The sequence below is a fragment of the Meles meles genome, chromosome 7 (assembly GCF_922984935.1).
Source record: "Meles meles chromosome 7, mMelMel3.1 paternal haplotype, whole genome shotgun sequence".
Taxonomy (NCBI): domain Eukaryota; kingdom Metazoa; phylum Chordata; class Mammalia; order Carnivora; family Mustelidae; genus Meles; species Meles meles.
In genome coordinates, this window is record NC_060072.1 from 7,230,649 (window position 1) to 7,242,951 (window position 12,303).

Sequence of the window (12,303 nt, forward strand, 5' to 3'; positions counted from 1 at the left end):
GACCCGGAAAACGGGCAACTCACATAGCTATACCTGGTGTCCCAGCTGGGCATTTGGGCAGGGGAGGAGTTAAAGTAAGATAGTGACTTTCCAGAGGCTAAAATGTGATTTTACTACATTCTTGCCACTTTCTCCACCTTTCTAGAATTGTTCCTTCCTTAATGCTATTTTTATTTCTCCCAATAGTTTAGCTGTTGGAGTCTTCATAGTAGGAGAAGAGGGAACAAAACCCTGAAATAGCTGATGTCCTGCCCTGTCCTCCCCAGCTGGGGGGCGCCAGGAAAGACTCTCTCTCTCTCTCTCTCTCTTTTTTTTTTTAATATTTTACTTATCTATCTGACAGAGAGAGACACACACACACACACACACAGTGAGAGAGGGAACACAAGCAGGGGGAGTGGGAGAGGGAGAAGCAGGCTTCCTGCCAAGTGGGGAACCCGATGTGGGGCTCGATCCCAGGATCCTGGGATCATGACCAGAGTTGAAGGCAGACACTTGATGGAGCCACCCGGGCGCCCTGACTCCTCTCTTTTAATGAAACTTTGCCCTGCTCAGTTTGCAGATTTCCAGGGGAGCCCAGCAACGTGGCCAGCATGGCCTCTGAAGACATTGCCAAACTAGCAGAGACGCTTGCCAAAACCCAGGTGGCCGGGGGACAGCTGAGCTTCAAGGGCAAGAGCCTCAAACTCAACACTGCAGAAGATGGTGAGTCCCCGTGTGGGCTGGCCCAGGGGAGGAAAGGGAGTGTGCAAACGACCACTCACTCTACTCGGGCTCAGGCTTGTTTAGCTACATTATCCCATTGTTTGTCCTAGTAGTTCTGTGAGATATCGTTGGGCCCATCTAACAGCGAGGCTCAGAGATGATGTGTCCGCAAGCACGTACAGGCTTCCCTGCTGGTCGTCGTGTTTTTGGAGGCCATCCTCGCTGGTGACAGCTCAGGTTGGCAAGTGGGAAGGGATAGTGAACAATGAGGGACCACGACAGCAGTCTCAGGATATAGCCCCTGACGTCTTCAGACCTTTACCACCGTGATCCCAGGCTGGGCTGGGAGTACTGGTTGCCCTCCCCAGAGGTAGGACCTTCTTGGAGGTCTGGTCCATGTACCTGAATGTCCCTGGGAGAGGGATGGATGTTCTTGCCTGTGTAGCGGAACGAGGACTGGAGGGAATTAGGAACAAGAACATAGACCCTGCCTTTTCATCCCTAGCCACAGCGCCTGGCTAACACTCGTCAGCCCTGAATCCCCTGGCGTTTGGAAGTGAAGGCACCTACGTCAGTACCTGCGAGGCCTCTTGAGGTTCGGGTCCAACCAGGGAAACTGGTCTGGGCTTGCCTGGTTGTCAGGGAGTGTAGGCGGGCTTGTTCCCCTGCACTGGCTCAGAAGCCACTTGAGTCCTTGGGTTGGTGGGAGCCTGGCCGTGCACATTCCTAATATCTCCAGAGGGCCTTAACATTTATGGAGCTCCCCCCTGCTCTTGTCACTTTCGGTCATGCACCATCCTGCGGGGGGGAGGTGGCAATGTTACCATTTTATAAAGAAGAAAAAACGATTAGGAAGACCTAACTTGCCCAAGGTCATACAGCTGGTACATAGCAGAGCCGGGGTTTTAACAGAGGTCCAGCTGTCTGTTCCTGTGTTTCTCAGTAGACATTCAGCTCAGTTCAGGAAACACGAATTTGCTATGAAATGCCATTCGCCGAATGCCGAGTCGGCAGTCTTAAGTGCCGTGCGAATAGAATCTCATTTTATTTTCCTGAAAGTCCTCGAGGTGAGTTTCCTCCCCAGTTTGTAGATTGGAAAATGAAAGCCCAGCGAAGTGAGAGACAGGACTTGCCTAAGGGCTCAGGTAGAGTCAGTGGAGCTGGGGTTAGAGCTCAAGCTTGTCTGGCCTCAAAACCCGGGCGGATCGCCACTTCACCGGCGCGGGCTGGACCTGCCGCCTCCATTTTGTAGGTCACCAGGGAGGCCCAGCTACAATCCCAGCCTCTGAGGAGCTTCTGCCCGGGAGTAGGAAGGGAAAGGGCTCACGTCTGGTTTCAGAGGGCCCCGGAAGTCTCCGTGGATGAGGTCGGGTGTGGACTGTCCTTAAGAGAGGGGAAAGGGGGGCGCCTGGGTGGCTCAGTAGGTTAAAGCCTCTGCCTTTCGCTCAGGTCATGATCCCAGGGTCCTGGGATCGAGCCCCGCATGGGGCTCTCTGCTTGGCAGGGAGCCTGCTTCCTCCTCTCTCTCTCTCTCTGCTTGCCTCTCTCCCTACTTGTGATCTCTCTCTCTGTCAAATAAATAAATAAAATCTTTAAAAAAAAAAGAGAGGGGAAAGGGCCCTAGAGGCAGGGAGGACCACGTGAGTTAGGCACGGGAGCTGAGACCCGTGGGTGGGCTTGGGAGAGAAGAAATCGGGATGCCAGAGGGAGCCCCGTGCAGAGGCCCTTGGATGCTGTGTGCGGGAGCCCGGCGGCTCAATCCTGGTTCCAGAAAGGGCCTCCGTCTTGGCTGCGAGTGAGCCGGCCCAGTCAGGAGAGGGCACAGGCCTGTGTGAGAAAGCCGTGAAACTGATGATGAGAACAAGGCTCTTTTCTCTCCCCAGTAAGTCATTTAAGGACCAAAGGAAAGCCTTTCTGCTTCTCCTCGGCTGCGTGGTGAACACCTGGAACCTGTCACCGTGTGAGGTTGTGGAGGCTGAGAGCAGGCTCTGCTGCCTGGCCTCCCGACCTCTGGTCTGGACAGCGCGGCCCTGGCCGGTGTTTGAGTCCCACAGAACTCCATTTGGGGGCGCCTGGGGGCTCAGTCATGAAGCGTGTGCCTTTGGCTCAGGTCATGATCCTGGGGTCCTGGGATTGAGCCCCACATCAGGCTTCCTGCTTGGGGGGTAGCCGGCTTCTCTCTCTTGCACTCCCCCTGCTTGTGTTTCCTCTCGCTGTCTCTCTCTTTCTGTCAAATAAATAAGAAAAATTAAAAACAAAAAACAAAAAAAACTCCATTAGGATTGAAAACAAGTAAGAGAGGCCACCCAGTGCTGATCCCCACCTTCCTGTCCCTTCTGGTCCCCTGTTGATGCTTTTTCTTCCAGCTTGCGTTGTGCCTGTCACTCTCCCCAGGGCTGACCTCTCCGTGCTTGCATCACTCGCTCAGCAGAAGTCTTCCCTCGGGGCCCTGGCATCTCTGTTGCCTGGCTCTTCGGGACTGCCCGGACGTCCCCGTGAGCAGCTGTCCGCCCTCCTTGTTCAGCTGGCCGGTCTCCGGCTGTTGGGGGGGCTCCGTTTGAGAGCAGGTCGTCCGAAGGGCTGAGAGATTATTTCAGCCCTCGCGCCAGCTACAGAGGACACCTGGGCACCTGGAACCCGGCAGGGGGGAGGGATTGAGGGGGTGTGGATGGGGTGAGTGCTGCGTAAAGTCCACAGTTGGGCACAGAAGGATTTGGAGAGGAGCACATGGGTAGAGTTTCAGAAGACCAGGCTGAAACCTAGCTCTGCCCTTTTCCTGAATTTCTGGCCAGAGTTGCTTCATTCCTTTAAACCTCAGCTTCCCTTTTTAGAAAATAGGAGGCTCATACCTGTCCAGCCTTCCTGGTTGTGAAATGAGAAAAGGAAAATGAGGGCTGGTCACCACCTTCTGGCTGTGCGACCTCAGTAGGCGTGTACGTGCTCTCTGTGTGTCAACGTACTCCGTTGTGAAAGACGGAGCAGCGACAAGACGGTGTGGGGGAGAAGGCTGAGCGTTCCTCTCTGTGTCCCATGGTGGTGAGTGGAGGCAAAGTCCCTGCTGGAGCTCGTGACCCAGTGAGGAGGGGCATATGAACCCAGTCTCCGTGTAATGATAAGTCATCACTCCGGAGAGTGTAAAATTGGAGCAGACAGCGTCTGCGGGGAGACCAGAGCTGTGAAACCTGCTGAGCAGGATCTGACCTGCCTGGGAGTTCAGCAGGGCTTCCTGGGGAGGTGCTGCTGGCTGCTGGCGGCCTCAGCCTGGGGAGGGAGGCGTGTGCGCAGGCTCCACCGGGACAGCTGATCTGCGAGCTCCTTACAGGTTGCACATCACCTCCTTTCTGAAACCCTCTCTGTGGCCTTTGTCACCTAAAAGGTCAAGTCCAACTTTTCTCTCCTGTGCACATCTCCATCTCTTCCCCACCACCTCACCCCACTCTGTCTTGTGCCAGCCAGGCTAGATGGGTTTTGTCTCGTGCATCTTGTGTGTTCTTGTTTAGGTTGTAAAATTAACATGTGCTCATTATAGAATACAGAAACGTTGAAAGAAGGCAAAAAAACCCCGTATCTTCATTATCTCACCCCCAGGATACAACTACTATTAATTCTGGTGCGTTTTTTTCCTAGTTTTTTTCTAACCATAACCGAGTTCCTTCTTTCTCTCTCTCTCTCTTTCTTTCTTTCACAATTCGGATCATAATTAGAGATACTTTTTTTTTTTTTTAAGGTTTTGTTTATGTATTTGACAGACAGCGCGAGAGGGAACACAAGCAGGGGGAGTGGGAGAGGGAGAAGCAGGCTTCCCGCTGAGCAGGGAGCCAAGATATGGGGCTCGATCCCAGGACCCCAGGATTATGACCTGAGCTGAAGACAGATGCCAAACAAGTGAGCCACCCAGGCGCCCCAATTAGAGATACTTTAAAAGCTGCTTTATAACCTGATATGTTAGGAATAAACTGAGCAGTTGATGGAAAAGCACAGACACACCCATAATTGCAGCACCTAGAGACAAAACTGTTTTAACATTGGGTTTCTATCCTTTTAGAACTTGTGGGATGTGTGTGTGTGTGTGTGTGTGTGTGTGTGTGTGTGTGTATGTGGATGTGTAAGGTAGAATATATAGCATTTTATTTTTTTGTTTTATTTATGTATTTTAATAGGTATAACATTTTGAAAGTGTGATCAGACCAAACACCCATGGAAAACCTCATTTTTCACTTGACACTATGACATGGATATTTTCCAAGTCAGGCAAACACCTGTGGCACCATTCATAATGACGTCAGTATAACTGTGTAATGTACTCCAGTGAGTTAACCTTTTCATCATAACAAAAACAATACAGCAGTGAACGCCCCACACATGAATCATGTAACACTGAGAGCCTTTCTGTTTTTGTACCTGCTGGAGTCTCACTTGGGTGCCGTTTCCCTGCTTGGCCCCGTGCACTCCCTGTGCAGGAAGGTTCCACCCATGCCACCATGAGGTGCCCCAAGCCCCTTTGCCCCATGTGGCCAGTGTCTTTCTTCCTTTGGCTCCCAAGCCTTCCATCCCAGCCTGTTTTAATACTCAGTACAGAGGAATTTTCTTTTTAGTCATGCCCCCTGCTAGACCGCGAGCCTGCCTGATTCTCCTTTGCAAGCCAGGGCCCGGCACACGGCAGGCCCATTACTGCTGTTGGAATTGTGAGTGAAGAGGTCGTGGCCGGACTCTGTTCTCCCTCAGTTGTTCGTGACTCCCAAAATCTAAATTTCTGTTCTTTGGTCCTTCACAGCCAAAGACGTGATTAAAGAGATCGAAGACTTTGATGGTTTAGAGGCTCTGCGCCTGGAGGGCAACACGGTGGGTGTGGAGGCAGCCAGGGTCATCGCCAAGGCCTTGGAGAAGAAGTCAGAGTTGAAGGTGAGGTCCGCATGGTGAACAGGCCCAGAATGGTTGGGGCCACGCTTCCACTCAAGCCACCACAGCCCCTGCCTATGTCCAGACCCTCTTAGGTCCTGCCTTGGTGGTGGTGGCCATGAATAGCTCCCTTTGCTCTGGCCTTTCCAGAGCACAGCCCTGGCCTTCCCAGAGCACAGCCCTGGCCAGGGCCCCTCTCCCCGTGTGATGCATCCATTCGGATCCGCTGGTGACAGACAGGAATGTCAGAGGTTCGTCGGGTAACCCGCGTGAAGGATGAAGGGGGAAGAAGCCGAACTGGACAGAGCGAGCCTTCAGCTAGCTTTATAGATTTGGCCACCAGATTTGGGCCACCAGTACCTTGGACCATGGGGCCTTTCTGGCAAGCACTGAGCCTTCCTAGCCGGGAGCTCCAGAGCAAACAGTGCCCGTTGAAGAGCCGCGTGTTGGGCAGAAGTGGCCAGGCCTCCGCTCAGCGGCTGGGGGCGGGGGTGGTTGGGAAGGTGCTGCGCTCCTCATGCCGAACGGCGGATTTTTTCTTAAAGGTTAGATCCAAGTGGTGCTCCCCTTTGGCCAGCACAGGGATCCTTCTATTCCATTGTGTCCTAAAGGGGGTCCCACTAAACAGCAGTCCCTCAAAACGCTCTGTGAGAAGAGTTGGGGTATCAGGTGTTTCGAATGTCATGGGGGAGGGAGTCCCTGCGTGCTCTCCGTTCCCAGGAAGCCCGGTGGGCAGCAACACGTTAAAGCCTCTGCAGAGGCCCGGGTGGGGGAGACCCGCTTTTCCGACTTGCAGATGGTGCTCAGTGCACGCAGGACACGTGTCCTCAGTCCTTGGGGCACCCCAGATGAGAAAGACTGGGTCTGTTTGTAAGTCAGGGGAACGGAGGCTCGGAGGAGCTAAGTAGACAGCCCGAGATGCTCATGCTGGTCAGTAAGCCGCGGGGCACCCTCTGGAGTCTGCCGCTCTTTCCTGGCCCCGCTGCGGTGGCTGAAGGGAAGGACACAGGGCCGGGGCAGGTGGCGTGGATCCGCCCAGTGCGGCCCTGGAGCTGGCTCGTGCGGCAGCCCTTACTGTTTGTTTCCTCAGGAAGATCACGGTCAGGTCGGTAGCTAGGGCAGTGGTGCATCTTCTGCCCACGGCCTGTCGTTTCCCTGAGCGGACACGGGGACATCTTCCTAGGAAAAACCTCGACCCTCCGCACTGGCCAGTGAAGGGCAGGAACGGAGGAGATGTGGCCCGGGCCTGGAGGCTGCAGGAGCTGGGATTTGTCATCTGAGGGTCTGGGTTCAAGCCCAGTACCGCCACCTTGTGTTCCGTGGCTTTGCACCAAGTTCCGTTCTGATTCTGGGCTCCTTGACGAAACCTTTCTCTTCCCTGTGAGGTTGCCGTGGTGAGCAGATGCAGGCTTGTGTCACGAGAGAGCATGGCCGCAAGAGTGCTGCATGCGTTTTGTGTCATCCCGTGCAGGCCCAGGACCTTGAGTCACCCTGCCCCCGCTGGGTCAGGGCCGGGGCAGGTGGGAGCTACCCTTGACCCCAGTAATGCTCTGGCCAGGGTGCTGGTGCGCGAGAAGATGCTCTCTCTCCTGTTGGAACACAGGCGCAAGCTAGATCTTGACAGATGAGAGAGGTGAGGTCCAGAGCCACACGGGTCAGGAGGGGGCTGGGACTGGGGCCAGATGACAGCCCAGCCTCATAGCTCTGCAGTAACTACTCTCACTTAGAGATTGTTGAGGCCAAATGCTGTATTTCAGAGATGGGATACTGGGGGTCCAAGATGGGGAGTGGGGAGTGGCAGGCCTGGAGTCAGGTTAAGTCAGAATTGGAACCTCGTCCTTGTGCCCCAAAACCCCATGCTGACTGTTGGCCCATTAGAGCCAGGTTGGGGAAGCTTCTGGGTGAGAGGCCAGTTGTTAGGGGTTCCAGTGCTTGGGCTCTGGCTGCCTGTCCTGGCCCTGAGCACCTGCATTCAGGTGTACCTCACTGAGCAGTCCCAGGTAGACTGTGTCCTAAGGCTCCGTGTGTGTTGGTGATTTGCTTTACTGGAGGCCTTGAGAATTCTACAGAAATTGGTTTGCCTGGTACTTAAGGTTGGATTAAGTTTATACGTTCGAAGGACTGGATATTCAGGGGAAAGTTGCTTTCTCTGGCTTCCATCATTCCCAGATTCCCAGGAGAGGCTAGAGCTGCCTGAGTTGGAGGGTAGGGCTGTGTGCTTAGAGACCGAATTGCGCTGGCCTGCGTGGTCTCACAGTCTAGCCGTAGGGCCGCCACCTTTGTGGACTTCCCCGATACTTTCTTTCTTTTTTTTTCTTTTAAAGATTTTATTTACTTATTTGACAGACCGAGGTCACAAGTAGGCAGAGAGGCAGGCGGGGGGCGGGGGGGAAGCAGGCTCCCCGCTGAGCAGAGAGCCCGATGCGGGGCTCGATCCCAGGACCCTGAGATCATGATCTGAGCTGAAGGCAGCAGCTTAACCCACTGAGCCACCCAGGCGCCCCGACCCAATACTTTCTTTAAATCAGCTCACTTTGATGTAATTCAAAAGCAAACATGATCCCTTCTGTAAATGGAAGATGGTATCCTTTACCATAAAAGTAACAAAATAGCATTATTAAATTCTCATCACCTAAAGGTTGTCTCCTAAACCTTCTGGGCATGAGGCCTGTTCACACTTTTTTCAAAATGCAGACAAGTGGCGCCTGCGTGGCTCAGTTGTTGAGTGTCTGCCTTTGGCTCAGGTCATGATCCCAGGGTCCTGGGATGGAGCCCTGCCTAGGTTTCCTTGCTTGTTGGGGAGCCTGCTTTACCCCCGCCACTCCCCCTGCTTGTGTTCCCTCTCTGGCTGTCTCTCTGTCAAATAAAATCTTTAAAACAAAACAACACAACCAAACAAAAAAAAGGCAGACGAGCCAGAAGTGGAGAGGTGGGCAAGATCCACCAGCCCCAAAGCAAGACCGCCCTCTGGAGGTGATCAGGAGGGCTGGAAAGAGTCTCGGGGGGCTCCTGGCTGGCTCAGGCCGTAGAGCAGGAGACTCTTGATCTCAGGATCATGAGTGTGAACCCCGTGTTGGGCAGAGAGATTACTTAAAACAAAAAAAGCCTTGAAAAACGAGTAACTTCCTCGCTGCTGGTTTCCCTGTACTGCTTGCTTACCACCTCTGCCGCCCAAATCCTGTCACGTGTCGCTTGGGCCCACAGCGCATGGGAAACTGGTTTTGGAAACAGAGAGTCTGGCGTATTGGCTCTGGCCCTGCCACTGGCCTGCTTGGGGCCTGGGGCCAGTCTCTTCCTTCTCGGCCTGGTTTCTCTCCTGAAAAACGAGAGGGTTGGGCAGATTAGGGTTTTCCCCACACTTCTGTTGAGCCCTGTGTGGCCTTTGGGGCCTCCAGGTACCCCCAACTTCAGCCAGAGCTGGACCAGCTTTCTGCTGAGGAAAGCCAACTTTCCTGAGGGAAACTGAGGAAGGAGGCAGGTAATAGACAGCCTTTCAGTAACATGGGGCCCAGCCTTCAGGGTGAGGTTCTTGGTCAGTTATTGTAACGCTCAGCAGCCCATGGCTGCACGGGTGAGGCGTCGCCTGCAGGCCACCTCTGCGGGCCTCCACTGACTCCTCTCTTCCTTCTCCTTCCGAAGCGATGCCACTGGGGCGACATGTTCACCGGGAGACTGCGGTCCGAGATCCCGCCGGCTCTGGTAGGTGCACCGGGCCACCGGGCCCCTCCTCTGGGCACCGTGACCCCTTTGGTAACTCCCAGGTCTGTGTTCACACCTTGTTCACGCTGTGGGGGACTGAGATGCTGAACGGACGCCAGGCAAGTACAGCATCTGCCCATGTCCTGACAGGCCGGTGGATGTCCAGGCCGTGACAGAGCCAGAGGGGAGGGGCCGGGCCTCTGGGACCTCGGGGCCCAGTCACAGGCCGTGCAGCAGAGCCCCCGGGTTCCGGGGTTCATTCCCGAGCTTTGTGGCTTCACTCCACTGTGACTCTCACTCCCTGCACTCTTCTCCCTGTTACCTTTGCACTGCTCTGTTCCTTCGCTTCTCATGGTGGGTGGCTTCCATCCACTCTGCTTTCCATTTCCCCGTTCCTGGGACTCAGCTTGGCTTGGGTCCGGTTCCCAGACTGGGGTTGGGTGGGGGGTGGGTGGGTGGGTCCGGTTCCCAGACTGGGGTTGGGTGGGGGGTGGGTGGGTGTGGAGGGGGTGTCACTGAGCAGATTGTGGCTGGCCTGGGGCTCAAGGAAAGAGGCAGGTAATAGACAGCCTTTCAGTAACATGGGGCCCAGCCTTCAGGGTGAGGTTCTTGGTCAGTTATTGGCATGAGTGTCTGTTACTAGGTCTCTTATCCTGGTGGTGCTGGGGCTGCCTTCGTAGACCTCCATGCCTCTAGCCAGCCCTGTGGTTCCCGAGGTGCCCAGGGACCACCTTCATTTCTAAATCACCTTAGTCTGGGGGCACCTGGCTGACCCAATGGTAGAGCAAATGGCTCCATCTTCGGGTCAAGTTCAAGCCCCATGTTGGGCATAGAGCTTCCATTTAAATGAATGAATGAATGAATATATTCGTTAATAAGCTAATAAGTGGGTATAATGATGTGATGAGGATGCATCTCAGTCCAGTAAACAACTACGGGTCATTCAGGGAGTGATAGGTGCCCTAATGGGGACCCCAGAGGGAGGGCTCCTCTGTTGGGGGATTGAGGTAGCCCTTTGGGAGCTGGTTCTGTTAGTTACTGGCCTCAAAGGGTGAATAGGAACCAGGTGAAGGGAGGGTTTAGGGTGTAGGTTAAGTAAGTTCATTTGGGGGTTTATAAGTAAAAGGATTTAAAGTTAGAAGAGGGGGTGAAGAAAATGCACTTGGGAGATAGGAACGATGGGCCCTGTGTGCATTGTTTTACCTGATTTTTAACATTTAAGTTTCTCCATTTTTGAGAGACTTTTTTTTTTTAAGATTTTATTTATTTGACAGAGAGATAGCGAGGGAGGGAACATAAGCAGGGGGAGTGGGAGAGGGAGAAGCAGGCTTCCCACCGAGCCGGGAGCCCAGTGCGGGGCTCAATCCCAGTACCCTGGGATCTTGACCTGAACTGAAGGCAGATACTTAATGACTGAGCCACCCAGGTGCCCATGAGGGAGGTATTCTTATCTCTGTATTACCAGTGACCAGAGTGAGTCTTAGAAAGGGGAACAAGAGAATTTGGGGCCAGGGAAAGGCAGGAGATGCAGAGAAGGTAGGGCAGACACACAGGGTTTCCGAAGCCCTGGCAGCTAGAGGGCGGGAGGCCAGTGGGGCCAGGTGACCGGGGCTGGGCTTTCCGTGGGCAGGGGCAGCCAGAGAATGGCCCTCTGTTGCTGAGGCAGTGGTGGAGAGGGTACTGGAAAGTACCTCCGCTTTCTTGTTTGTGGCCGAGGCAGGAAGTGTCTCCCCGCCCTGACTCTGCCCACTGGGAACCCCGTGCACGATGCACGGCCAGCCCCATTTCTGTCTCCAGTCTCTGGCAGGGCCACCTGTCCTCACCCGTCTCTCACCCAGCCCAGCAGGTTCCCAGGAGAGCGTAGCATCCTGTCATGTTGGTCTTGGGCTGCGGCTTGGAGATGAGCACCCATCTGCCCAGTCACCACTAGGAACCCTGGGGGCATCAGCGGGGCCTGCCTCCTTGCTGCCCGTGCCCTGAAGTGCAGGCCTCCTTCCCTCTGTGGGACCTAGAACCGACCTGAGGCTGTTTCGTCTCTTCTGTCCCCCACAACCCTGGCCAGCCAGCTTCCTCCTCTGCTGCCTGGATCACTGCCTCCCACTCCCGGGCGGGCTCTCAGCCTCCAGTCTGCCCTCCTCAGGTTTGGGGGATGTGTCTTCGGTAGCCCTCCCCCACATCAGAGCCCTCAGAGCTTTCAGGCTCAGGTTCAATGGTCCTTGGCCTTACATCCAGGACTCCAGCCTCATGTGATTCCTCTCTTTCCTTCCAGCCTCAGCCTCCTCGGGAGGCCACTGCTTGTCTCCAGACACGCAGCGTGCTGCCTCACGCTTATGTCTCTGTCCACGTTTGTACCGTTGGCTGGAATCTCATGTCTGGTGGACTGATTCTCATTCAGCCTGAGCTCAAGCGCCGTCTCCGCTAGGAAGCTTTCTCTGACCACCCCCCTGTATACCAGACCCCACGCCCCACCTGAGCTGGGAGCCTTCCTCAGGGTTTCTGGTCCCGGGTGTAAAATAGGGACAGTCTGTAGTGAAATGGTCTGTGTCTCTGCCTGGGTGCCCGCTGAGGGCAGGGGGGACCTGGCATAGAAGCTGCCTCTGGGAGGGGTCCGCGAAACTGAGCCGAACCTTCTCTGTGTCCAGACCTCACTAGGAGAGGGACTCATCACCGCCGGGGCGCAGCTGGTGGAGCTGGACCTGAGCGACAACGCCTTCGGGCCCGACGGCGTGCGAGGCTTTGAGGCCCTGCTCAAGAGCTCCGCCTGCTTCACCCTCCACGAGCTCAAGCTCAACAACTGTGGCATGGGCATCGGCGGCGGCAAGGTGGGTGCGGCGGGCCCTCCCCCACGGGCCCCTCCCTCCCTCCCTGCCTGCCTGCCGGCTCCCCTGCTGCGCTGGAGCAGGAAGTATGTGCCCGAGGCGGCCATCTGGGATGGCTGGCCCCGTGCTTTTCTCTCCAGAGGAGAAAGGCCTCAAAGGCAGCAGCCTGTGGCTAGTGGGG

The 12,303-nt window shown here is 55.1% G+C and overlaps 1 protein-coding gene across 1 annotated transcript in view; it reads left to right on the plus strand.

Annotated features, from left to right (window-relative positions):
* Positions 1-12,303, plus strand: part of RANGAP1 (Ran GTPase activating protein 1) — a 30,966-nt gene that overhangs the window by 2,954 nt on the left and 15,709 nt on the right. The window contains exons 2-5 of the mRNA XM_046012528.1: positions 556-705; positions 5,480-5,607; positions 9,244-9,303; positions 11,946-12,125. Of these exons, the coding sequence (XP_045868484.1) occupies positions 594-705; positions 5,480-5,607; positions 9,244-9,303; positions 11,946-12,125 (480 nt within the window). The 5' untranslated portion in view covers positions 556-593. The remainder of the gene's footprint in view (positions 1-555; positions 706-5,479; positions 5,608-9,243; positions 9,304-11,945; positions 12,126-12,303) is intronic.